This window comes from Rhea pennata, chromosome 7 (assembly GCF_028389875.1).
Source record: "Rhea pennata isolate bPtePen1 chromosome 7, bPtePen1.pri, whole genome shotgun sequence".
Classification (NCBI taxonomy): domain Eukaryota; kingdom Metazoa; phylum Chordata; class Aves; order Rheiformes; family Rheidae; genus Rhea; species Rhea pennata.
In genome coordinates, this window is record NC_084669.1 from 14,932,065 (window position 1) to 14,955,626 (window position 23,562).

Consider the following 23,562-nt stretch of genomic DNA (forward strand, 5'->3'; position numbering starts at 1 on the left):
ATCCTTCGGGGCGGCTTTCCCCAGGCGTCGCGGAGCAGCTCACATGGACCGGAGGCTCCGGGGGGCTTTGCTGGCCCGAGCAAGGGGGCCACCCCATGGGGCAGCAAGGGGGCCACCCCATGGGGCAGCTCCCGGCCCGTGTCCCTGCCCGGGGCCGGGGTGAGGGGCGCAGCTCAGATGTGAGGCATCAGCGGAGTGCCACAGCCCCCAGCACTGCTCCCTGCCCCACTGACTCCAGCCCCATAGCTGCATGCGAGGCCCCTCACTGCACAGCACCCCTAGCCCTCATGCATTGCCCCCCACTGCATAGCATCCCCAGCCCCACAGCCCCCATGCGCTGCCCCCTGCTGCACAGACCCCCAGCCCCATAGCCCCCCACTGCACCGCACAGCCCCCCAGCCCCATAGCCCCCATGCGCTGCCCCCTGCTGCACAGACCCCCAGCCCCATAGCCCCCCACTGCACCGCACAGTCCCCCAGCCCCATAGCCCCCATGCGCTGCCCCCTGCTGCACAGACCCCCAGCCCCATAGCCCCCCACTGCACCGCACAGTCCCCCAGCCCCATAGCCCCCATGCGCTGCCCCCTGCTGCACAGAGCCCCAGCCTCCCAGTGCCCTGCACCGCACAGACCCCCAGCCCCATAGCCCCCATGCGCTGCCCCCTGCTGCACAGACCCCCAGCCCCATAGCCCCCCACTGCACCGCACAGTCCCCCAGCCCCATAGCCCCCATGCGCGGCCCCCTGCTGCACAGACCCCCAGCCCCATAGCCCCCCACTGCACCGCACAGTCCCCCAGCCCCATAGCCCCCATGCGCTGCCCCCTGCTGCACAGCCCCCAGCCCCATAGCCCCCCACTGCACCGCACAGCCCCATAGCCCCCATGCGCGGCCCCCTGCTGCACAGCCCCCAGCCCCATAGCCCCCCACTGCACCGCACAGTCCCCCAGCCCCATAGCCCCCATGCGCGGCCCCCTGCTGCACAGCCCCCAGCCCCATAGCCCCCCACTGCACCGCACAGCCCCATAGCCCCCATGCGCGGCCCCCTGCTGCACAGACCCCCAGCCCCATAGCCCCCCACTGCACCGCACAGCCCCATAGCCCCCATGCGCGGCCCCCTGCTGCACAGCCCCCAGCCCCATAGCCCCCCACTGCACCGCACAGCCCCATAGCCCCCATGCGCGGCCCCCTGCTGCACAGCCCCCAGCCCCATAGCCCCCCACTGCACCGCACAGCCCCAGAGCCCCCCACAAGTGTGCCCCGCCCCACTGCGAAGCCGCCCCGCGCTGCCGTCGCTGCCCGCCGCCCGTCCGTAGGGCGCCCCCCTGCCGGGCTCCCGCCGCGCGGCGCGGGGGGGCCGGGCCGGGCCGGGCCGGGCCGGGCCGGGGCGGCGGGCGGGGCCTGGCGCGGGCCGGGCCGGGCCGGGCCGGGCCGGGCCGGGAGGCGGCGGCGGCGCGTGAGTGCGGGCGGCGGCGCGGCGGGAGCGGGGCGCCGTGGGGCGGGAGCGGCCTGCGGGCCCTGGGGGGCGCTGCGGGGCTGGCGCGGGGCGCTGCGGCGCGTTGTGGGGCGGCGGAGGCCGCGCGGCGCCGTGGGGCACTGTGCGGGAGCTGTGGGGCGGCAGAGGCCTGGGGGTCCCGTGGGGGCACTTCGCGGCTGTTGTGGGGCAGCAGAGGCCGAGGAACTCTGTGGGATGTTTTGGGGGTCCTGTGGGGCACTTTGGAGGGGCCGTGGGGCAGCAAAGGCTTAGGAGTCCTGTGGGGGCACTTTGGGGGAGGGCTGTGGGGCAGCAGAGGCCTGGGAGTCCTGTGGAGGCCCTTTGGGGGTGTTGTGGGGCTCTTTGGGGAGCTATGGGGTGGCGGAGGCCCCAGATCTCTGTAGGACACTTTGAGGTGCTGTGAGGGCCCTTCGCAGATCTTGTGGGCCACTTAGGGGGGAGCTATGGGGCGGCAGAGGCCTGGGGGCTCCGTGGGGACCTTTGGGGCTGTTGTGGGGCACTTTGTGGTTGTGAGGGGGCAGCAGAGGCCCAGGAGCTGTGTGGGGCAGTTTGGGGGTCCTGTGGGGCACTTTGGAGGGGCCATGAGCAGAAGAGGCCTAGGGGGCCTGTGGGGGCACTGGGGGGATGTTGTGGGGCACTTTGGGGATGTTGCAGAGTGGCAGAGGCCTAGGAGTCCTGTGGAGCACTCTGGGGTGTTGTGGGGGCACTCAGGGGGTCCTGTGGGTCAGTTGGGGGGAGCTGTGGGGTGTCCGAGGCCTAGAGGCTCTGTGGGGCACTCTGGGGTGTTGTGGGAGCACTCCGGGGGTCCTGTGGGTTGGTTGGGGGAAGCTGTGGGGTGTCCGAGGCCTAGAGGCTCTGTGGGGCACTCTGGGGTGTTGTGGGAGCACTCTGGGGGCTCTGTGGGTCAGTTGGGGGGAGCTATGGGGTGGCAGAGGCCTAGAAGCTCTGTGGGGCACTCTGGGATGTTGTGGGAGCACTCTGGGGGCTCTGTGGGTCCGTTTGGGGGGAGCTATGGGGTGGCAGAGGCCTAGAAGCTCTGTGGGGCACTCTGGGGTGTTGTGGGAGCACTCTGGGGGCTCTGTGGGTCCGTTTGGGGGGAGCTATGGGGTGGGAGAGGCCTAGAAGCTCTGTGGGGCACTCTGGGGTGTTGTGGGAGCACTCTGGGGGCTCTGTGGGTCAGTTGGGGGGAGCTATGGGGTGGCAGAGGCCTAGAAGCTCCGTGGGGCCCTGTGAGGGCTCTTTGGAGAGACTGGGGGGTAGCAGAGGCCTAGGAGCCCTATGGGGGCCCTTTGGAGGTGTTGCAGGGCACTTGTGGGGGGGGCTATAGGGCAGCAGAGGCCTGGGATCTCTGCAGGACGCTTGGGGGCATTGTGGGGCACTTTGTGGGGGGGCATTGTAGGGCAGCAGGGACCCCAGTGCCCTATGGGGCGCTTCGAAGCAGGGGGTCTTGTGGGGTAGAGGAGGATTTGGGGGGGGGGTGTGCTGTGGAGCAGGCTGGGCTCCGTGGGGCGCGGAGGGAGCGGTGTGGGGCAGCTATGGAGGGGTGTTCCGCTCGCGCCCTGACCCTCTGCTCTGCCCCACTGCAGGGGCCGGCTGAGCCGCGCGGGCACCGGGGCGGGCCGGACGCATGGGCAGCGACCGGCGAGGTGAGCGGAGGAGGCCGCCCGGCGCGGCCGTGGGGGGCACGGGGGGCTGCCCCCGCACTCGCCCCACGCCGCCCCCCACGCCGCCCCCCTCCCCGGGCACCGGTGGGAGGATCGGTCTCGGGTGACGGCTCAGCGGGCGAGACCGAGGGGGGTGCGGGCGGCAGCCCCCCTCCCTCCCGCCCGGTGCCGGCTGCATGAGCTCCCCGGGGCTGGAGAAGGGGGGCAGGCGGCGCGCCGTGGGGCTGCGCAGGACCCACCGGTGGGCGCCCTCCGCCCCGCTCCTCCGCGGGCTCCCGGCCCCCGCTCCCGCGCCCCACGGGCTGGGGAGGATCCGGAGCGAGGAGGCCTTTCCCCGCCTGGGAGCTGCGAGGGGGGGGGGGGAGTGGGGGGCTGCCCCCCACCTCACGCTGCGCCGTGGGGAGACCGGCTGCCGCGGGGCAGGCTCGGCCCCGGTGCAAACGCCTCCCTGCCCGCACGAGCGTGGGGCTGGGGACGCCCCACGCGGGTAGGGGGGCAGCAGTGGGGCAGCAGCCCGGGTCGGGGCAGAGACCCCCCGCCCGGCCCCCCGTGGCGGAGGGGCAGGAGGAGGCGGCGGCTCTGCAGGCCCTGGCGAAGGCTGCGTTTGCCCCTCTGCCCCTCTGCGGGCGGCTGCGAAGGGGGCGGGGGGCACCCGGGGGGCAGCCTCGGCGGGGCAGGGGGCTCTACCGGCTCTGGGTCCCCACCTGGTGGCGAGGCGCAGCGACCCCCCTGCTGTGGGGCCGGCCCTGGCCCCGCAGAGCTGCTCCCTGCCCCGAGGGGACTTCCCGGCCGTGCTGCCCCCCGAGTGTGGGGCAGGGGCTGGGGGAGCTCACGGGAGCGCACCCCCGGGGCGGGAGCTGGCTGCTGCCCGCTCCGGGCCCGCCGGGTCCCGGCTCCGGCTCCGTGGCCTCGCGGGGGGCCCCACGCGGGGGCTGTGGGCGGATCGGGCCGGGGGGCAGAGCCGGAGGGACACGCGGGGCCCGTGGGGCTGTCGCCCCACGGCGAAGCGGCGGAGCCGGTGCAGGGCGCCGGGGGCGGGACCGGGGCGGCCCGGCGGGACCGGGGCGGGCCGGGGGCGGGACCGGGGCGGCCCGGCGGGACCGGGGCGGGCCGGGGGCGGGACCGGGCCGACCCCGGCGGGCGGAGCGGCGCGGCGCGGCCGAGCGAGCCCGGGCGCATCATGGGGCGCCCCGGCCCAGGTGGGTCGCGGCCCGGCCCGGTCCGGCCCGGTCCCCTCCCCGCCGCCCCCTCCCGGCCCCGCCGCCGGGGGCCCGGCTCGGTGCGGGGGCACGGGCCGCGGGAGGGGGGAGGGGGCATGGAGGGAGTGTGGGGCTCGTGGTGGGGCACTGGGCGCTGCGGAGCGGTGGTGTGGGGTAGTGGGTGCTGTTGGGGTATAGGGTTGTGGTGTAGTGGGTGCCGTGAGGCAGGGGATGTGCAGTATAGGGGGGTGTGGAGTGGGTGCTATGGGGCAGGGGATGTGCAGTATAGGGGTGTGGGGTGGTGGGTGCTGTGGGGCAGGGGGCTAGGGTATAAAGCTGTGAGGTAGTGGGTGCTGTGGGGCAGGAGGTATGCAGCAAAGGGGGGTGAAGAAGTGGGTGCTGTGGGGCAGGGTTTTGGGGTATAGGCTGTGGGGCAGCGAGTGCTGTGGGGCAGCAGGTGTAGGGTTATATTTGTGTGGAATACAGGATGCTGTGGGGCAGGAGGTTGGGGTATAGGGCTGTGGGGTAGTGGGTGATGTAGGGTAGGGGGTGGGGAGTACTGGATCTTGTGAGGCAGAGAACAGGGACATGGCAACATGGACAATGCTGTGGGGCAGCGTGGGGGGCACCGGACACTGTGGGGCAGGGTACGGAGACAGGCCGTGGGAGAATGGTGGGGGCACGGAGCTGTGAAGAGTTTGGTGGGGCAGGCTGCTGTGGAGGGGCTATGGGGCAGAGCAAGCGGCTGTACCTGCTGTGTGGGGCTGCCCCCCGCTGCCTGTGGGGCTGTGCCAGTGGGCACTGTGGGGCGGGCAGGCAGGCAGGCTGCCCGGCAGCCGGCTCTCCGGGGCCTCGCGGGATTTGCCTGCAGCTCTGGCAGGTTTCCCATCGCGGGGTCGCGCCAGGGCACGGCGAGGGGCGGGAGCGCATCGATGCTGCCCCACGGCGCCGCCCGGGGCCCCACAGCCCCTCTGGGTACCTGTGTGCTGCTCCGCCGGGAGGCGCAGCCCGCTGCTGTGGGGCTCGGGTAGCGTCTCCGTGGAGGAGGGATGGGGCCGTTGGAGGGTGCCGCGTCCTCCTTTCCGTCCCAGCTGGTGTGGGCTGTGGGAGCTGGTGCTCTGACCTCCGCCCCACGCGGTGTGGGCGGGAGGTGATGTGGGGCAGGGAGCGTGGACCCCGAGGCCCGCGGGGCTGCAGGGCTGGACGCGCAAGTGCTGTGAGTTTGCTGGGTCTCTGGCCGGCGTCCCTCACCTGCTGGCCGGCGGAGCTCGCGCCTGCTTAGGCTGGGGCTGCCACTGAAGGGTGGGGGGCACTGGGAAGGGCTGGGGAGCGGCGTGGGGCTGGATTTGGGGGGCGCTGGGGGCAGGCTGCTGGTGGATGAACCCATTGCTGGCAGCAGCCTGCAGAAGGTGCTTCGTGGAGGTCCAGGGAAGCTGAGGCACAGACCACGCTGGGGTCTTGCCTCTGCACAGGGCGAAGTGGGGCTCGGGGCTCTGCAGTACCCCTGTTAGCCCCATGCTGCCCCTTTTCTCGGGGGGGGGGGGGACAGGCCTGGTTTAATGGGAGCTGTGGGGTGGAGTTGGGGGACCCTCAGGCTGTGAGGTACCATCCATGTCGGTGACTTGTAATGTGGAGAGGGGAGATGGGATCTGAACCCTGAGTCCCAACCTGGGGGCTCTCTCTTGCCAGCCCTACAAGTGTCCCAGTGCAGCTGGCACCTCTGTGTGCCCCCTAAGCACCCCGGCCCGGCTGGCAACCTTGTGGTGGGGGGGGGGGGGGCTCTCTGGGGTATCCCAGACCTGGAAAGGAGAGGTGGGTTTTTGGTGCTTGTGGCCTTCAAATGGTGCTCTGGCCCCCCGATATGCTGGGTTGAGGGGTACCCTGCTGAGGGCTGAGGCTCTGCCAGGCTCTGTGCCCCCTTGGCTGAGCCGTGGGGCTCGCTTGTGCCAGACAGGCGCTTTCTCCTGGCCACGAAGACGCAGCTCCACTGAAGGCGCGTCACGGGGGGGTCCATCGTTTTAGGGGCTCAGCTCCCTGCCAGCTCAGCCTCACGCCTGGGGGGCCGAGGGGGGGCAGGGGCTGGCCGGTCCTCTTGGGCCCTTAAAGAAACGGGGCTGTGGGGTGCAGACCTGGTTTGAGGGACCCTCTCCTGTAGCTGGGACCCTCTGTCCTCTCCCCGTGCCTCCCTGCCTGGGGTGCCGCGTCCAGCCCCGGGAAGCATCGCTGGCGCGGGAGGCCCCGGCATGTGCTGTGCTGCCCCCCCCCCCCGGCTAATCCCTGTTTTATTCTGGTTCGCTTGACGTCTCCTTCTGCCTGACGCTTCCCTCTCCGGCCGTCCGGCGCCCGCCTTTGATGCCGCGCTGATGAGATTAGAGACGGCAGCCGGGCTGCGGGGCGGGCCGGGAGCGTCCCTGTGCCCACCCATGGCAGGGTCCCTGTCCCGTCTGCCCTTGTGGGATCCCGTTATTGGGGCCAGGGGCTCTGCGGGGGGCTCCTGGCCGCGCCGGGGCTCCCATCGGGTGAAAGGCACCTCTAGGTGCCGTCAGGCTGCGAGGTGGGACGGAGCCCAGGCGCTGTGCTTGCTCGCTCAAGGTGCCGCGTCTCTTCCCTGCAGGTTGCCCGCGCGCCCCTGCCCGCCCGGGGCCCCCCAGCCATGGCCATCGTGCAGACGCTGCCCGTGTCCATCGAAGCTGCTCCTGAGGGGGCCGCGCAACTCCGTGCCGCTGCCCGCTCGCCGCCCGCCGCCCGGGGCGCCATGGGCAGCGTCGGCAGCCTCATCTCCAGCCGGCCCTGCCACGACCGCTCCTGCAAGCCCTCTGAGGGGGGGCCCTCTGGTCCCTTCCGCAAGCAGGACGGGCTGCTCCAAGTGACCCCCCAGGATCCCCTGCTCCATGCTTTGCCCCCCAAGAAGCCCTGCTCAGCCATGCCCGGCGTCGCCCATGCTTATGCCAATGAAGGCTTTCATGGAGACTGGCTGGAAGCTGCCTCTCCTGTCAGTCCCTGCAGCGACTCGGATGAGGCCCGGGATGACCGAGCCCAGAGCGGCAACATCCGTGGGCCTCCTCCCAAGCTTGTCCCCGTCTCTGGCAAGCTGGAGGAGGTAAGGTGGGGTGACAGTGGGGTGGGTAAATGTTGGGGTCTCTCCCTCGTACCCTGTGCCATACTGGGGCTGTCAGCCCTGTGTCCAGTGCACATCTGTACCTGGGCTGGGACATGGCTGCTGTCCTAGGAGGAGATAACGGTGTCTGTGCTCTTGATATCCCCTTCCTTGTGCCAGGGATGCACTGTGAGATCTATTGGGAACCCTCCCACCATGGAGGGGGGCTGGAGCAGAGAGCAGCTGGTGGGGCATTGGGGTTGTCCTCCCTTGGGGTGTGAAAGTGTCTGGATTGGGGACACCTTCAAGTTGCTGCGTGTGGGGACAGGATTGGGGGAATCACCCAGCCTTTTCCCAGTTTCCCCAGTGTCCTGGCAAAGGGAGGTGCTTTGACAGCATCCTTAGCCTTGCAGCTAGGGAAACTGAGGCTTGGGGCAGCCCTGCTGCCAGGCAGCCTCTTTGGAGGGCTGCAGCTCCCCTGAGCACCACGCTCTCACCTCTCTCCCTTGCAGAATGTGGAGAAGACCCTGATCCGGCCCATGGCCTTCAAGCCGGTGGTACCCAAAGTAAGGACTGCTCCGGGGCCAGCCAACCTGGGCACGCGCCCGGGGGTCCCGGTGCTCTCAGAGAGCCAGGTGAGCCTCACCCACTTGCTGGGGGCCACTGGGACCGACAAACCTGGCTCGCTGAGCTGCCGCACCAGCAGCCACTCGGGCACCCTCTCGGACTCGGGGCGCAACTCCTTGTCCAGCCTGCCCACCTACAGCACGGGGTGCAGCCAGCACACGGAGGCGGGCGCCCTCTCGGCCACCCCACACGGCCACTCGGACGCGCAGGGAGGCTACCGGCCGCTGGCTGGCCCCTCCAACTCGGACAGCGGGCGCTCGTCCTCCAGCAAGAGCACAGGTTCACTGAGCGGCCGAGGCCGGCCCTCCTCGGAGAGCGGGTCGTGCGGGCGCTCACCCCTGCCCGGAGATGAGGCGCTGCTGGTGCGCGAGCTGGAGGACAAGCTGCGGGAGAGGGAGGCCGAGCTCCAGCAGCTGCGCGACAGCCTGGATGAGAACGAGGTGGCCATCTGCCAGGTATGCTGCGTTGCCCTTGCCTGGCCTGTGGGGGCCCTTGTATGGACTGTGGGGACCCTGGTTTAACCAGGGCTGCACTGTGTGGACCCGAGGGATTGTATGGGCCTGCAAATTGGGGTTCTCCCCACTGACAGTGGAGCTGGGGAGCCCTATGCAGCTTCTTTGGGGACCCTCATGCGGACTGGGCTTCCTTATATGGAGCTGGGAGGTGCATCTTTTGTATGGGCCTGGGAGTGGGGGGGTTCTTCCCACTGGTGGCGGGGCTGGGGAAGCCCTATACAGTCCATGGGGGGCCTTCATATGGACTGTGGGGACCCTGGCCATCTGCCAGGTATGCTGCGTTGCCCTTGCCTGGCCTGTGGGGTCCCTTGTTATGGACCTTAAGGTATCCTTTCTTGTGTGGGCTTGGAGATGGGGTGTTCTCCCTACTGCTGGTGGAGCGGGAAGGGGAAGTCCTTGTAGAGTCCTATGAGGGACTCCAGGGACGCTGACCGGGAGGGGAGGATGTGGGGTGCCATGCTGCATGCCCAGTGTCTGCACCGTGCGCAGGTGTACGAGGAGAAGCAGCGACGCTGCGAGCAGGAGCTGGAGGGGCTCCGGCAGCGCTGCGCGGCCCAGGTGCGCCAGGCGGCCCAGCAGGCCCAGCGCGGGCAGCAAGTCCTGCAGCTCCAGGTCCTGCAGCTCCAGCAGGAGAAGAAGCAGCTGCAGGAGGACTTTGCCCAGCTGCTGCAGGAGCGGGAGCTGCTGGAGAGGCGCTGCGCCTCCTTCCAGCGGGAGCACACTGAGCTCGGACCACGGCTTGAAGAGACCAAGTGGGAGGTGAGCTGCCCTGGGGCCCCTTGTCCATCATGGCGCTTGGTGCTGGCAAGCTCAGCCAGGAGGGGGGACAGTTGGAGTGGCCTTTGGGGCACCCCTGTGCTGGTGGGGTGGAGGGACGTGGCTCCAGATGGAAGCGGGGGGTGCGGGGGCCCAGCCAGCGCCTGACCCACTGCTCCCCCTCCAGGTCTGCCAGAAGTCGGGGGAGATCTCCCTGCTGAAGCAGCAGCTGAAGGAGTCGCAGGCGGAGCTGGCGCAGCGGGGCACAGAGCTGCTGGTGCTGCGGGCCCAGCTGCGGGAGGCGCGCGCCGAGCTGCAGGCGGGCGAGCAGCAGGCCCTGGGGCTGCAGGAGGCCGCCCGGCTCAAGGCGCTGGAGCTCGAGGTGTGCGCCAACGAACTGCAGCGGCGCAAGAGCGAGGCCGACCTCTTCCGCGCCAAGGCGGGCCGGCTCGAGCAGGAGGTGGCGGGGCTGCGGGAAGCAGCCCGCGGACGCTGCCCCGAGCTGGGCGAGGGATGCCCCGAGCCAGGCGAGGAGGCGTGGGGCGCCGTGGGGCTGCGCCGGCAGCTGGAGCGGCTGCGGGCCGAGGTGGCGCTGGAGCGGAAGCGCGGGCAGGAGCAGCGGGACGCCTTCGAGCGGGAGCGGAGCACGTGGCAGGGCGAGAAGGAGCGGGTCATCCGGTACCAGAAGCAGCTGCAGTACAACTACATCCAGATGTACCGCCGCAACCGGCGGCTCGAGCAGCGGCTCCAGCATCTCCGGCTCCAGGGCGAGGACCCCCCACCTGAGCCCTGCGATCCCCCCGACCCGCCCTTCGAGGAGATCACGGCCACTGAGATCTGAGCCGCTGCCTGTCCTGGCCCCGCTCACAGATGGTAGGGGGGCGCCTCCAGCCCCTTGGATTTTGGGAGCCTTGGGGCTGGGATCAGGGATCCCTGTCCCCCTGCTATGCAGAGACTGTTGGCACTGGGAGGGGACAGGAGAGACCTCAGGTGCTGCTCTATCCTCAGCATCAGGGTGTTAGAGTGAGGCTGTGTTGGCACCCACTGTGGCAAGGGGATGCCCAGGAGATGTTGGGCCAGGTGGGTGCCCGGTCCTGGGGCTGCCTGGAGCCGGTTCCTGCTGATCCTCTTAGCGTCCAGGGGATTAGCAGTGCTGGCTTCAGCCAGGGTCACCTTGCGTAGCAGGAGGGCTGTGTTGTCCCCCCCCCCCTTCCCTCCTGGCACTGTTACTCTGCCACTTCCAGAGGGGACGTTGTGCCCGTCCCTGCCTGTGCCAGCCTTCCCCCCCTCACCCCCAGTGTGTTTGTCAGGGGATTCGTTTCTGTGCCATTTTAAATAACTCTATTTTTATAGGACCTACCAAAACATATCGCCTGCCCCCAACTCACACCCTGCCTGTGTGTGGCCCCATCACCCCTGCCGTGGGGCACGTTGCCCTCAGTGCCTTTCCTATGCCCTCACCCCCTGCACCCCCCCCCCCCGCCCGAAAGCCTGGCCTGTGCCCCTGTGATGCCTGGCCTGCTCAGCCAAGGGGTGAGGGGCACAGTGCCCGGGGGAGTCAGCACTGCTCGCTGGCTGGGGACACTATGGGGATTTCTCAGGGCCTGGGGCCCCAGGCATGGGTCCTGGGGGGGGGGGGTGCCCCCAAGGGTGGTGAGGGGCTGAGCTGGGCGGCAGGCTCTGCCCCCAGCTGCGCCCATGGAGTCAAACCAAAGGAAAAGCCTGGCTGTGCCCAGCTCTGGCTTGGTTGCCCCTGGCTCCAGGGGGGGATTTTTATACTTTATTTCGGTTGTGTCCCATTTCCAGAGCCTGGCTTGTCCTTGTAGCACCCGGAAATGCCAATTAAAAACAAGCTCCTGGCTGTGTTTTTTTTTTTTTTCCAAGGCCAGCCTCACATCTGTGTGTCTGGCGCGGGGTTGGGTGCTGCCTGCCCCCACCTTGCATCTCCAACCTGCCTCTGGGTGCTCCTGTGTGGGTCCTGCCGTGGGCAGCTCCTCTGTGCCCAGGCCGTGGGGTGCTCCGTCGCTTGTGCCCCTTTTCCTGCTGCACTGAGACCGGCCGCTGCTCGCTGCAGGAACGAGCCGGCTTCTCTGGGATGTGGGAAAGCTTCCCGGAGTGTGGGTGGGTGGGTGGGGGGTGCAGCATCACTTGGAGGGGCCCACGGGCACCCGCACCACCAGCTCCATGGGCTCCTTGGCTTTGTTGCGGTAGGCCTGGCGAATGATGTCCACGGCCCGCTGGTGCGTGACGTGCTCCAGGCTCTCCCCGTCCACTGACACCAGCTCGTGCCCAGCCTGGCCCCGGTGGGGGGAGAAAGAAAGACGACAGCGGGGTGAAACAGGGCCACTGCTGGGGTGGCCTGGGGCTGCCAGCACCGAATGTCACCGGGGGAAGGGGATGCCCACATGCCTGGTCCCTGCTGGACCATCCCCTCCCTAACGCCCTCCCTGCTGCCCCACTTGGCTGTGCAGTATAGGGAGAAAGGGGTGCGCACAAAGGGTCAAGTCTGGCCCCCGCCCCAACCCAGGGCGATGCCCGGCTCCCCCCAGGGGCAGCTGCCCCATACCTTGAGGAGGCCGCTGAGGAAGGCAGCTCCCCCAGGGAAGATCTTCTCGATCTTCACCACGGGCTGTGCCCGCGACTCGATGCCGCCGGAGATGCTGATCCCTGCAAGAGAGCCGCAATGTCCCAGCCCCAGGCCCTCCCCCCCCGCCTCCTCCCCCCGACCCCCCGGGCTGGTTGTGGTCGGACCCACACAACTGGAGGGTGAGGGCACGGAGCAGGGGCAACGCCTCTCCCCACCCCAGTCGCTCAGAGGAGCAGGGACCGGCAGTGCCCAGCTTTTGCTGGGGCCCCTGTGCCCTCAAGTGCCCATCCCCTGCCAGCGGCGTCCCGTCCACGCCGAGGGTGTCTGTGCCAGGGCACCGGGATCCGGGGAGGGGGACGTGTCCCCAAGCCACGTCCCTATCCCCCCCCTTTACAGGCAGCCGGCTGTGCCACGCACCTAGCGAGTGCTTCAGCTTGGAGAGGGTGACGGTGAGCAGCCGGTACTCCTCCTCCTCCTCCTCCTCCCCGGCCTCCCCGGGGCCGTTGGCGGCCGGCTCGGCCCCCGCCTCGCCTCCCGGCCCCCCGAAGAGGGGTCCGAGGGGCGGCCGGGCCCGCCGGGGCTTCCCCGGCGCGGAGCAGCGGGCGCCCTCGCCCGCCTCGGCCCCTCCGTGGGGCTCCTGGCGCCAGGTGGGTCGGGGGCTGCGCGAACGCCCCCGCCCCTCGCCCGGGGGCTCCGCCAGCAGCCAGTTGGGGGGCCCGGGCCCCGCGGCGGGCGGGGGGCCGCTGGCGCAGGCGTAGGCATCCACTGGCACGTCAGGGAGGGGGGTGTAGGTGCGGGGGCGAGAGCGACGGGGGCTGGGGGAGGCCCGTGGCCCGGCTGGGCCTCCCTGCAGCCCCCCGGCTTCCTCCGGCTCCGGGGCTCCCGCCGGCTTCAGCAGGAACCCGCCCCGGTAGTCTGCAACGGGAGCGGCTCAGCCCCTGCCCTGGGCCCCCCGACCCCTCTTCCCCCGGCTCCCAGGGCCCCCCTTGACCCCTCTTCCCCTGGCTCCCCCTTTCTCCCCCGACCCTAAGGACCCACGGCACCCAAGAACATCCCCAGCACCTAGTGGCCCCAGACGCCCCCCTCTCCCGGCCCCCTCATCCTTGGAGCTCCCAGCTCCCTCCATCCCCAAACCGCCCCCGCACCCCTCCACCCTCAGCCTTCCCCCCCGCCCCCTCTTTCCCGGTGCCCCCCACGGCAGCACAGCCCTCGGGGCCGTGGGGCTGGCCGTGGGGCGGCGCTCACCAGGCACTGGTGTGATGAGGTGTCTCTTGGGGGGGACGTCGCGATGGGCCGGGCGCAGGGCGGGCGGCCGCGCTGCGGGCAGGGAGGGCGGTGGGTCAGCCGGGGGGGGGTGGAGGAGGGGGGGGGGGCCTGGCTGCCCCCCGGCGCTGCCCCACGCCAGGCTCTACCTGCGCGGCTCCTCAGGGCGTCGTACGCCTCCAGCTCCAGGGGCATCACCATGCTGTCGAAGCGGCCCAGGTCCGTGGGGGCCACCGCGCTCCTGCGAGGGTGAAGGCGGCCGGGGGGGGGGTGGGGGGGCCGCGTTGCAGCAGCCGCCGCCGGGGCCGAGCGGCACGCGTGCGCACGCCGGCCAGGCTAGACGGCCCCGCACCCACGGGTGCCCCGCGGCGCCCACCCACCTCACGTCACGCAGCAGCAGCACCTTCTCGGGCCGGTCCAGGATGGCGAGCAGCGGCCTCACCAGATCTTCCACGCTGCCCTCGTGCAGGTACTGCAGCACAGCACGAGCCCTCAGCAGGGTTGCGTGTCCCCCCCCCCCAAAACCCGCCCCGTGCCTCAGTTTACCCCCCCCCCCCAAGAGGGCTGGAGAGCCGCCGGGCGTACCCGGGTGCAGTGGCGAAGCACGGCCGCCACCTCGTCGGGGCCGAGGAGCCGGGCGGCGGCGTCCCGGATGAGCGGCAGGCGCGCGTCGGGCTCGCTGCCGGCGGCGGGCTGCGGCGCCACGGGGCCCAGGATGCTGCCGCGGCGGCTCTTCTCTGGGGGGGGGAAGGGGGCGGGAAGAGGGGGGGGAGAGCGGGGCAGAGCATGGGGGGGGGGGGGGCAGCGACCTCCCCGAACGGCCCCTGCCCGCCCCGCCGGCGCCCGCGGGCTCGGTCCGCACGCACGCGCCCCCGGCTCCGCGGGCGGCACAGCGGGGGCATCCCCGCACCCCCCCTCCAACATGCAGCCTCGACCTCCCCACCCCCACGGGCACCCCCGTTACCCCGCTTCAGGCTCCGGATGACAAACTTCTGCACGGCGCCTGCTGCAAGGGAGAGGGAGACGGGTGAGCGCCCGTGGGACGGCCCTGGGCATCGCCGGCCGAGGGGGGGGCAAAGCCGCCCCGCGCGCCCCGGCCCACCCGGGGACCCCCGGCCCACGCTGCCCCGGGTGCCGGCGGCTGGATGGTCACCGCGGAGGTGACCACGGTGGTGGTGGTGGCGGTGGTGGGAGAAACTGTCCCAAAGCAGCGTCCCGCTCCGCCCCGTCCCCCGACCTGGTACCTCGGTCCTCGTCGGGGCGCCCCACGGACTTGGCGCGTGCCCGGCGGTCGGGCGCGGGGGGCTCCTGGCCGGGGGGGGCCCAGCTCTGGCTGGTGGCGCGGCCGCCCTTGAAGAAGAGGTTGACGAGGGTCTTGGAGCGGTGCAGGCCGGGGGGGGCCCCCCGTACCCCCAGCCCCTCCGGCTTCTCCTTCTTCCGCTTCTCCTCTGGGCAGAGAAGGGGGGGGACGTCGGGCATGGGGGGCACAGCAGGGTACCCGCCGCCCGCCCCGAACGGCACGCAGGGAAGGGGCTGCGAGCTGGGGGCAGAGCCGTGGGGCACGGCCGGGGGGTGCTGGCCAGGGAGGGGAGCCCCAGCACCGGGTCCGCGCTTTGGGGCACGCCGGCTGGAAGAGTGCGGGCACGTGGGTGGGCTCCCTGCGCAGCAAGGGCTATAGGGTGCCAGGGGGCAGGACCCACGTGGGAGCTAAGGGGTGCCCGGGGCTGGGGACGCCTGGGTGGGGGGGGGGGGGGCAGGGGGCCGGGCGCTGGCGCCTACCGGCGACGGTGAGATCGCTCTGGGAGCGGGTGATGGGCTGCCGCGGCCGGCTCAGCGCCAGCAGCAGCGCCGTCTTGGGCGAGTGGGCGAAGGGCCGGCGCTGGACGGGGCCGGGGGGCTCCCGGGCGCCCTGGCCCCCGCGGATGGCCGTGTCCCGCAGCAGCTCGGGGGGCCGCACCGTGCGCCGCGTCTCCGGCAGCCCCTCGGCGGCCGGCTCCGTCTGCATGGCCCGCTCGGCGCGCTCCCGGCCCTGGCCCCAGCCCCGCCGCGGCCCGTCCTCCGTGGAGATGGCCACGTCCACGGTGCGGGCCGGGGCCGCCGTGCCCAGCCCGTTCACCGCCCCCGGCGCCGGCCCCGACGAGTACGACGAGATGGAGGAGCTGGTCTCCGAGGCCTGCGAGAGCTGCTGCAGCTGCCCGTTGGTCACTGCAAAAAGCACGAGGGGGACGAGGGGTGACACCCCGTGGGGCGCCGGGTGCCCCTCCATGGGGGGACACGGACGCGTGGGGGCCACCGCGCTGTCGGTCATGGCATGGGGATCACCACGTCCCCTAAGAGGACCAGGAGGGGAGCCCACAGGTCCAGGGGGACCACGAGGCTGTGGGATGAGGGAGCTTCAGGTGGCACTTGGACCTTCTCCCTCCCCACCAGGCAGCCCTGCGAGGGGCTCCCGCCCCCCTGGTGCGTGCCAGCCCCCAGCCCGGGGGTCCAGCGCCCACACGGCACTGCCCTTACAGTGACTGAGCCAGCAGTATTCGGCCACCAATTCCTTGTAGGCAGGGAACCGGCCGGTCTCCTAGGCGCAGAGGGAGAAGACGTGGGGTCAGCGAGCGCCGGCTGTCCCGGGCGAACCCGATCCCGGTGCCGGCCATGAATAATGCATCCCCCCCCACCCCCCACCAGCCTGAAACCCAACCAGCCCCGCGGCAGCGTCAACCCCGCCGTGGGCGCCAGGCCAGCGCCCGGCACGGGGACGGACGGACGGACACCTTGCGTCACCCAAGGGTACCTTGATGGTTAGCATGATGTGGGTCTGCCCCTTGAGCACCTCCACTGCCTTGCTATGGCTTATGTCTTCGAACTTGACTCCGTTGGCTGCAAGGACTTGGTCTCCTACCCGAATGCCGTTCTGCTCCGCCAGCCCCCCGGGGTCCACCCTAGGGCAGCGTGGGGGCAGGATGGGGCCGAGCCCTCGCCAGATCCCTGCTCCTGCCCTACATCTCTGCCCGGGCAGCCTCACACCCCCCGCACCCGAGGCGGCCGTACTTGGAGACGTAGATGCCGAGGCCGAACTCCCTGCCGCCGCGGATGTTGAAGCCCAGGCAGTAGTCGTCGGAGGTGGTGTAGAGGTGGACGATGCGCCGCAGGCCGTCCTCGGAGCCGCTCTCTGATGGTGTCGAGCCGCTCTTCTCCACCACCAGGCGCCTGTTCACCACGTCCACCCTGCGGCATGGCATGGTGTTGCGGGGAGCTAGGGAGGCTCTGGGGTCCAGCTCTCGTCCTCCTCGAGGCCGTTGGGACCACCAAAGCGAGGAGAGCAAAGGGGAAGGATGGCTTTGGGGTTAGGGACGGGGCCAGTCCCCCACGCAGGCCTGTACCCACTCCGCCTGCTCCAGTCCTTCCTACCCCACAGATCATTGTGCCTCATCGTGGGCCTCCCCTGTCCTGCCACCCACCAGCCCTGACGCTCAGCTCTCTCAGAGCATCCCCGCTGTGCTCTCCTCCATGGTGCTGGGCTTTGGGGGTCCAGGTGCGGGGGATGCCCTGCTCACCAGGCTGTCTTCTCCTTGGAGAACTTGATGCCCGGCACACGGCCCATCCGTCGGACCACCATGCGGAGGCGGTTGTTCCCGGTGAGGACCTTGACGGCACTGCTCATGGTGATGTTCTCCAGGCTCACGCTGTTCACCTCTGTGATCTTGTCACCCACGCACAGCCCGGCCTGCTCTGCGAGGGGCACACAGCTCAGCCAGGCACCCGATCCACACGGGCATGGTGCTGGCCCCAGGAGCACGCAAAGTCTGGTGTGGTGGTGATGCCAGGGGCACCTGGGAGGCCCCAGCTCATGGAGCACCCAGGCTGGGGGAGTGACCCCCATGCGGATGGAGATGTAGGTCCCCAGCGATCGCATCGAGGCCATAGTGGGGATGGGAGACTTGTCAACTCATTGTGGCCCAGGGATGGCCCACTGGAGCTCAGAGCCATCGGCACAGGGCTGCCCATGCCTCTGTCCCAGCCCTTTTCCGTGGGCAGCCTGAAACTGCTGCAGCCGGAGAAGGTGGAGGACCGAATGGTGAGTACAGGCAGTGCCATAACAGGGGTACTGGGGTGCTGGGCTTGGGGACCTGCAGTGGTGGGAGCTGGTCCCTCCCACAGGCAGCAGGATGGTGCACTGCATGGTGCCCACGTCCATGGGAACTCCCTGGGGGGTTTTTGGTGGTACACGTCTGTCCCCACCTGTGTCCCTTGCCCCATCCCCCTTACCAGCAGCGCTGCCCTCCTCCACTTTGCTCACGAAGATGCCCAGCCCGTGCTCGGAGCCACCACGGACGCTGAAGCCCAGCTTGCCGTCCACGCTCTTCTCCACCGTGATGGCGTTGATAATGTCACTCTCGTTGCTGCTGGCTGTGGGGACAGGGGCCGGGACGCGTGGCCGATCACACAGGGAGAGAGGCTTTTGCCCTGCTCGGCTCCGTGTCGGAAAAACGGAGCACAACATGGGGACGTGGCTCTTTGAGCGCCTCGCAACAGCTTAAGGACCCAGGCCTCCAGGCTGGGTTCGGAGCCAGGGGCTCCACCGCTGCCCAAAGAGGAGGCTGGGGGTCTCCCCTGCCGGGCCACCCTCCCCCAGACTCAGGGACCCCGGTGTCCGGGCCACCCCCTCCGCGGGCCTCGGCGCGGAAGGGCGCCCCGCGCCCCACGCACCTTCGATGGGGGAGTTGATGAGGATGACGCGGCCCATGGGGGAGGCGGCGCGGCTGCCGCCCCGGGCGGCCCCGTTGAGCAGGCGGCTCTGCTTGCTCAGGAGGCAGTGGGCGGCCAGGCTGGCCTCGCTGCTGGAGCTCCGCGACCGGCTGGCCGCCGTCATCTCCGACAGCCCCGCGTCCGAGCCGTGCGCCATGGCGGCGCCGGGCACCCCGACGTCCGCGCCTCCGGGTCTTCACTGGGCCGGGGGGGCCCGCCGGCCGGGGGGGCGCATGGCACGGCCCAGCAGCACATGCCCGGGCCGGGGCCCCGCTCCCGCTCAGCAGCGCGGGGCCGCGGCGGGCGGCTGCTCGGCGCTGCTGGTGCTCGGCGCTGCCGGTGCTCGGCGCTGGGGCGCCGCGGCGCGACCTGCAGCGGCGACAAGCAACGGGGGCGCCGTGAACCCGCCGCCCGCTCCCGTCCCCATCGCAGCGCCGCCGCGGGGGTGTCGCAGCCCCCCGGGGGGTGGGGGGGTGACCGCGGGCACCGCTGGGCTGGGCTGAGGGGCGGCGGCGCGGGGCAGCAGCCCCGGACCCCTCTGCGCAGGATCTGCGCCCGAGCGGGCTAGAGCCGCTGCGGATTTCCACGCGTGGGAAAAACCCGCCGGGCCCGAGCGCGGCGGCGGCGGCAGCCGGGCCCCCGCGCCCCGGGGGGGGGGGGGGCAGGGGGCCGCGTCCCCCCCGCGCCCTCCTCACCTGCGCCCACGGTGCCGCCCGCGGAGCCGCCGCCGCGGCGCGGGGGGGGGGGGGGGGGGGGCAGGAGCAGTGCGGGGGGGCATCACCTCCCGCCCCCCCTCCCCCGCTGCCCGCCGCTATTGGCTGGCCCCGCGCGGCCGGCGCTGCCATAGGGCGCTGCAGCTGTCAATCAGGCCTGGCCGGGGCTGTCCTCGCTGCGGCGGGGGGGGGAAGGGGGCTGTCCTGCCCCCCCCCCAGCGCTGCCGCGGGGTGGCGGGGGGGGCGGAGGGAGTCCCCACCCTGCGGGGTGCACGGGGCAAAGCCCGCCGCGCCGCCCCCCACCATGGGGGCTGCCCCACACCCCTCCTCCCCACCGGGCACAGGGGAAACTGAGGCACGGGGGCAGCGCGGGGTGACTAAGGCCGGTGTGCCCCCCCCCATAGCCCTCCCTCCCCCGGCCACGGCGGCGCTGCCCCCCCCCGTAAGCCCCCCCACTCCCCGGCCGTGGGCTCGCCGTGACCTCGCAGGCGGTGCGCGGCGCGGCGCGGGCGCCAGCAGCGCGAACCCGACACCGCCGTGGCCGCGGTTTCAGGTGATGCGCACCTGGCCGGCAGCGCGCACCGCGGGGGGGGGGGGGCTGGCAGCGGGCCGCCCCCGCGTGCCCCCGCCGCCGGGGAAACCGAGGCGCGGGCTGCTCGGCGGCGTGGGCGCCTCTTGCACGCGCGCGTGTCGCGCTGGCCCGCGCGGCACCAGCGCGCGCTTGCACGCCCAGCGCCCCGCACACGAGCGCAAAGCGCGCTTGCACGCGCGCGGGCGCAGGGGCAGCCCCGCAACCCCCCGTGCACACGCGTGTGCGCTCACACGCACACCCCCCCGCGCGCGCGCGCCAACACGAGCGCGCCCACGCCACCCCCCCCGAGGGTGCCCATGCTGCCGTGCCGCGCCGTGCCGCGCCGTGCCGCGCCGCACGTAGCCGGGCGCGGGGCTCCGGCTGAGCGGCCGCGGCCTGCGGGCCGCGCTGGGCCCGTCTGGGCCAGCCCCGGCGGCGGTGACGAGGCGGGACGTCAGCGGGCCGGGCCGGGCCGGGCCGTGCGGGGGCGGCGGCGGGGCGGGCGCCCACGGCCGGCGCCATCCTCGCCCCGCGCGTCCGCGCAGGCACCGCAGGAAGCCGTGAGTGCCCGCGGGGGGGAGGTGGGGGGGCGGCGGCGGTTGTGGCCCCCCCGCCCGCGGCCCCGCTCCAGCCCCGGCGTGGGGGGTGGCGGGGTGCGTGTGCGTGGGGAGGGTGACTCACCCCACGGGAATGTCACGGGGCGGGGAGGGGGGGCGACTGGGCTGTTTCGGCGCCCTGGGGCCCGATCCCTCCTCTTGGCGCCCTTCCTCCGCCCTGCAGTCCCTCCCAGCCCCCCACCCCGGCACCGGACTTCGCTAACGGCCCCCCTCCCCCCATCCTCACCGGGAGCCCAGGCATCCGGGCTGGACTGCGAGAGGGGCCCAGGCGTCCGGGCTGGGCCTGCGGGGGGAGGGGAGATTAGTGCCAATCCCCCCCAGGGGAGGGGATTGCAGGGCTCCTAGCTGATATATCCGGGGGGGGGGGGGTTAATGTTGGGGGGCAACTCTGGGGTCCTCCCGAGCTGGGAGGTGCCGGGTGAGCTTGGGGGTCCCCCCTCAGCCCTGCTGTGAAACAAGATACCCCCAGCTCCCCCGTCCCCTCCCCTGGGGGATAAATCCAGAGCAGCCCAAAAGGGGCTAGGTGGGGGGGCAATGGGTGCCTCCTCCTACTTTCCTCCCCCCCCCAACGTGTCCCCAGACGATGGCCCCGGCGCTACCTGCAACCATCAACATCCGGGAGCCCCGCTGGGACCAGAGCACCTTCCAGGGCCGGGCCAAGCACTTCTTCATGGTGACGGACCCCCGAAACCTGCTGCTCTCCGGGGCCACGCTGGAGGAGGCCCGCCGCGTGGTGGAGGACTACAGGTGCGTGGGGCACTGAGCCCTGGAGCCCGGGCAGGATGGGGCCGTGGGGCTGAGGTGCTAGCCCGGCGTGCCCCATGGCATCGCCCGGCACCTCTGGAGTGCTGAGCTGTGCCACATGGGGCTGGCAGTGGTGGGGAGGATGGTGGTGGGGGTCTGACTGGTTCTGCCCCTTGCCTCGCAGAGCAGGCAGGGTGCCCCCGGGGCTGACGGAGGATCAGCTCTGGCGGGCCAAGTACGTCTACGACTCGGCTTTCCACCCCGACACTGGCGAGAAGATGCTCCTCATTGGGCGCATGTCGGCCCAGGTGCCCATGAACATGACCATCACTGGGTGCATGCTGACCTTCTACAGGTACCGCGGCCCTCCCTGCCCATCCCGGCTGCCTTCGATGCCCCCGGGGTGCAGGAGGGGGAGCATGCCCCATACCTGGGGGGGGGGGAACCCATGCCATGTGGACCGTGGGCTGGTGGGAGCCTCTGGTGATGCCAGCACCCCACTGTCCCTGGCAGGACCACACCAGCTGTGCTCTTCTGGCAGTGGGTGAACCAGTCCTTCAATGCCATCGTCAACTACACTAACCGCAGCGGGGATGCACCCATCACCCCCAGGTAAGCGTCCCTCTGCATTGCCCCCCAGGACCCCCAAAATGCTGGGGGCTTTGGCGGCACCTCTTGTGCCTCGCAAGGAGCTTCTTGAATAGCAGGGGGCCATGAGCTGCGGCGATGGGGACCTGGCGCACCCAGAGGTGAAGGGACAAGAGCAGGGCTGTCTGGTGGGTCGGTGGCAGAACTGGGAGAGGAACCCGTGTGTCCTATCTCCCAAGGGTTGGTGGGCTGGTGGGGACCTGGGCTCACCGATGTCACCTCTTACTTTTGCAGCCAGCTGGGAACCGCTTACGTGAGCGCCACCACGGGCGCAGTTGTCACTGCGTTGGGGCTCAAATCTCTCACCAAGGTAAGAGACCTTTGGCCACCCCTGATCAGGGCTCGTGGCCCTGCTAAGAACTTCCCCATGGGGTGTACCCACTACCTAACCCCACATGAGCTGAGCTGGGAATTCACCCCATTGCCTAGGGCAGGGAGAAAAGGGGCCACCTTGGGGGGGGAACATAAGGGACCTCTCCCAGCAATGTCTCCAGAGATAGCGTATCTTTTCTGGGGAAGCCCTGACTGGGTCTCCCCAGGCTGATTTCACCCCTGGGCCCCCCTGGGGCTGGGAGGGGACATGGCGCACCCGATGGGGATCAGCCACCCTTTGGGCTGGGCGCTGAGGGGAAGGAGGGAATGGCTTTGCCCCAGCGGGGCTAGGACACCCCGGGGTCCTGCAGGGACCTGTTGGTAAAGCCTCTCCTTGACGTGCCCCTCTTCTCCTTCAGCACTTGCCAGCCATCATCGGCCGCTATGTGCCTTTTGCAGCTGTGGCTGCCGCGAACTGCATCAACATCCCGCTGATGCGGCAGCGGTGAGTCGCCGGGGCCGAGCGGGAGCGTTGGGGCTGCTGCCCTGGGGTACGCCAGGCCCTGCCGGGACACGTCGGGGCGGCGGTGCCCCAGGCTTCGCGTGACCCTGAGGCCTGGGGGCGGCTTGGTTTAGAGGGCGCAAAGCCCTGGCCGCATCCCGAGGGATTACTGGTCAGTGCCAGCTGCGAGCTCCCCCTCCCCATCGCCGGGCAGCCCTGGGGACCCCACCAAGGTGTAAACGTGGTCTGCAGCTGCGACCTCCCCCCTCGACACCGATTACACAGCGCAGGGGGAGGGAATGTGGGAACAGACCAGCCCTCCGTGGCGAGGGGCCCTTGAGCCGTGCCCCGGCCCGGCCCCATCGCGCCCAGGGCGCCCCGGGGCCCCGTTCTCACCGCCGGGCTCCCTGCAGGGAGCTGAAGCTGGGGATCCCCGTCACGGACGAGGAGGGCAACCGGCTGGGCGAGTCCACGGCCGCGGCGCAGAAGGCCATTTTCCAAGTGGTGGTGTCGCGCATCGGCATGGCAGCCCCGGCCATGGGTGAGTGCCCGCGGCGTGCGGGGGGGGCTGGCCCGGCCGGCGACGGTCCCCCCCCCGCTCCGGGCGCCGGGAGCTCACCGCCTTCTCCTCCGCCCCAGCCATCCCGCCGGTGATCATGAACGCCCTGGAGAAGAGGGCCTTCCTGAAGGTGAGGCCGCGTCCGGGTACGGGGAGGGGGGCGGCTGGCACGCCGCGGCGGTGGGCGCCGACCTGCTAACGCGAAGCCTCCGCCTGTCCCTGGCAGCGCTACCCGTACCTCAACGCGCCCCTGCAGGTCGGGCTGGTGGGACTCTGGTAAGCCCCGGGGTGCTGGTGTGGGGCCGGGCGCGGGAGCCGGGCGCGCGGGGGCCGCCCCCCCCCACGGCTCTGCCCGCCGCGCTTTTCACTTCTCCGCAGCTTGGTGTTCGCAACGCCGCTGTGCTGCGCGCTCTTCCCCCAGAAAAGGTAAGGACGGGGCCCGGCGGGCGGCGGCGCCGGCTGCCCCGGCGCCGGGCGCTGAGTCCGCCTCGCCTCCGCAGCTCCATGCGCGTGAGCCGCCTGGAGCCCCAAGCGCGAGCTCGGATCCGGGAGAAGGACCCCGGCGTGGAGGTTGTCTTCTTCAACAAGGGGCTCTGAGCCGCGCCGCCGCCGCCGCGCTCGGCCCCGCAGCGGCCCTCCGGGGACGCCGCTGCTTTCCCTTGGCTGTCGTGTGTCCGTAGGTCCCGGCGTCCGGGGCGTTAGTCTGCGTCGTGGTGCCGGTCCTTCCCGAACGAGCTCGGGCAGGTCCTCGGAGCGGGATGCCGAGGGGCCCCCCGCGCCCGCGGAGCCGTGCTCTCGCGCCCTGGAGCAGGCTGGCGCGGGGCTGCCCGAGCCCGGGGACGCGGCCCGCGGCGCCGGGCGTCGCGGCTGCGGGGAGGCACGGGGCTCGGCTCGGGGCTCGGCGCCGTGGCGTGCTCCGGTGGGGCCGCCCCGAAAGCTGCTCCCGATGGCCGA

General features: G+C 71.5%; 3 protein-coding genes across 5 annotated transcripts; 2 read left to right on the plus strand and 1 right to left on the minus strand.

The window, feature by feature from the left end:
• The first annotated feature begins 1,433 nt into the window (after positions 1-1,433).
• On the plus strand, positions 1,434-11,210 carry LZTS2 (leucine zipper tumor suppressor 2). Of its 3 annotated transcripts, none has more exons than XM_062580441.1 (5): positions 1,434-1,452; positions 6,969-7,454; positions 7,964-8,533; positions 9,083-9,352; positions 9,537-11,210. In XM_062580441.1, exons 2-5 carry the CDS (start codon positions 7,008-7,010, stop codon positions 10,188-10,190), a joined length of 1,941 nt encoding a protein of 646 aa, XP_062436425.1. In that variant the 5' UTR covers positions 1,434-1,452; positions 6,969-7,007; the 3' UTR covers positions 10,191-11,210. The 3 variants fall into 3 exon arrangements, with proteins under 3 accessions (XP_062436425.1, XP_062436423.1, XP_062436422.1); XM_062580439.1 differs by lacking the exon at positions 1,434-1,452 and adding an exon at positions 3,073-3,137; XM_062580438.1 differs by lacking the exon at positions 1,434-1,452 and adding an exon at positions 4,315-4,354.
• PDZD7 (PDZ domain containing 7) lies at positions 11,087-18,099 on the minus strand. Its single transcript, XM_062580437.1, has 16 exons — positions 17,904-18,099; positions 17,463-17,603; positions 16,751-16,925; positions 16,245-16,421; positions 15,988-16,135; positions 15,714-15,774; positions 14,979-15,404; positions 14,444-14,647; positions 14,164-14,205; positions 13,785-13,936; positions 13,580-13,671; positions 13,349-13,440; positions 13,182-13,253; positions 12,354-12,851; positions 11,916-12,016; positions 11,087-11,643 (listed from the first exon to the last, which is right to left on the minus strand). The coding sequence occupies exons 1-16, from the start codon at positions 18,097-18,099 to the stop codon at positions 11,494-11,496; spliced, it is 2,727 nt and encodes a 908-aa protein (XP_062436421.1). The 3' UTR covers positions 11,087-11,493.
• Positions 18,100-19,708: 1,609 nt separating this feature from the next.
• Positions 19,709-23,292, plus strand: SFXN3 (sideroflexin 3). Its single transcript, XM_062579644.1, has 11 exons — positions 19,709-19,786; positions 20,424-20,590; positions 20,772-20,942; positions 21,101-21,199; positions 21,470-21,545; positions 21,967-22,052; positions 22,463-22,590; positions 22,689-22,738; positions 22,835-22,884; positions 22,987-23,034; positions 23,109-23,292. The coding sequence occupies exons 2-11, from the start codon at positions 20,427-20,429 to the stop codon at positions 23,203-23,205; spliced, it is 969 nt and encodes a 322-aa protein (XP_062435628.1). The 5' UTR covers positions 19,709-19,786; positions 20,424-20,426; the 3' UTR covers positions 23,206-23,292.
• The last annotated feature ends 270 nt before the right edge of the window (positions 23,293-23,562 follow it).

What these genes read in the sequence shown, in the direction of transcription:
- LZTS2 (XM_062580441.1), top strand. Translation starts at nt 7,008, where the DNA reads ATGGCCATCGTGCAGACGCTGCCCGTGTCCATCGAAGCTGCTCCTGAG. An exon ending in TCTCTGGCAAGCTGGAGGAG is followed by an intron (nt 7,455 to 7,963) that starts GTAAGGTGGGGT and finishes TCTCCCTTGCAG; the next exon opens with AATGTGGAGAAGACCCTGAT. An exon ending in TTGAAGAGACCAAGTGGGAG is followed by an intron (nt 9,353 to 9,536) that starts GTGAGCTGCCCT and finishes CTCCCCCTCCAG; the next exon opens with GTCTGCCAGAAGTCGGGGGA.
- PDZD7 (XM_062580437.1), bottom strand. Translation starts at nt 18,099, where the DNA reads ATGGCGCACGGCTCGGACGCGGGGCTGTCGGAGATGACGGCGGCCAGC. An exon ending in CGCCCTGAGGAGCCGCGCAG is followed by an intron (nt 13,254 to 13,348) that starts GTAGAGCCTGGC and finishes CCCTGCCCGCAG; the next exon opens with CGCGGCCGCCCGCCCTGCGC. An exon ending in TCCTCAGCGGCCTCCTCAAG is followed by an intron (nt 11,644 to 11,915) that starts GTATGGGGCAGC and finishes CACCGGGGCCAG; the next exon opens with GCTGGGCACGAGCTGGTGTC.
- SFXN3 (XM_062579644.1), top strand. Translation starts at nt 20,427, where the DNA reads ATGGCCCCGGCGCTACCTGCAACCATCAACATCCGGGAGCCCCGCTGG. An exon ending in CGCGTGGTGGAGGACTACAG is followed by an intron (nt 20,591 to 20,771) that starts GTGCGTGGGGCA and finishes CTTGCCTCGCAG; the next exon opens with AGCAGGCAGGGTGCCCCCGG. An exon ending in GCGCTCTTCCCCCAGAAAAG is followed by an intron (nt 23,035 to 23,108) that starts GTAAGGACGGGG and finishes TCGCCTCCGCAG; the next exon opens with CTCCATGCGCGTGAGCCGCC.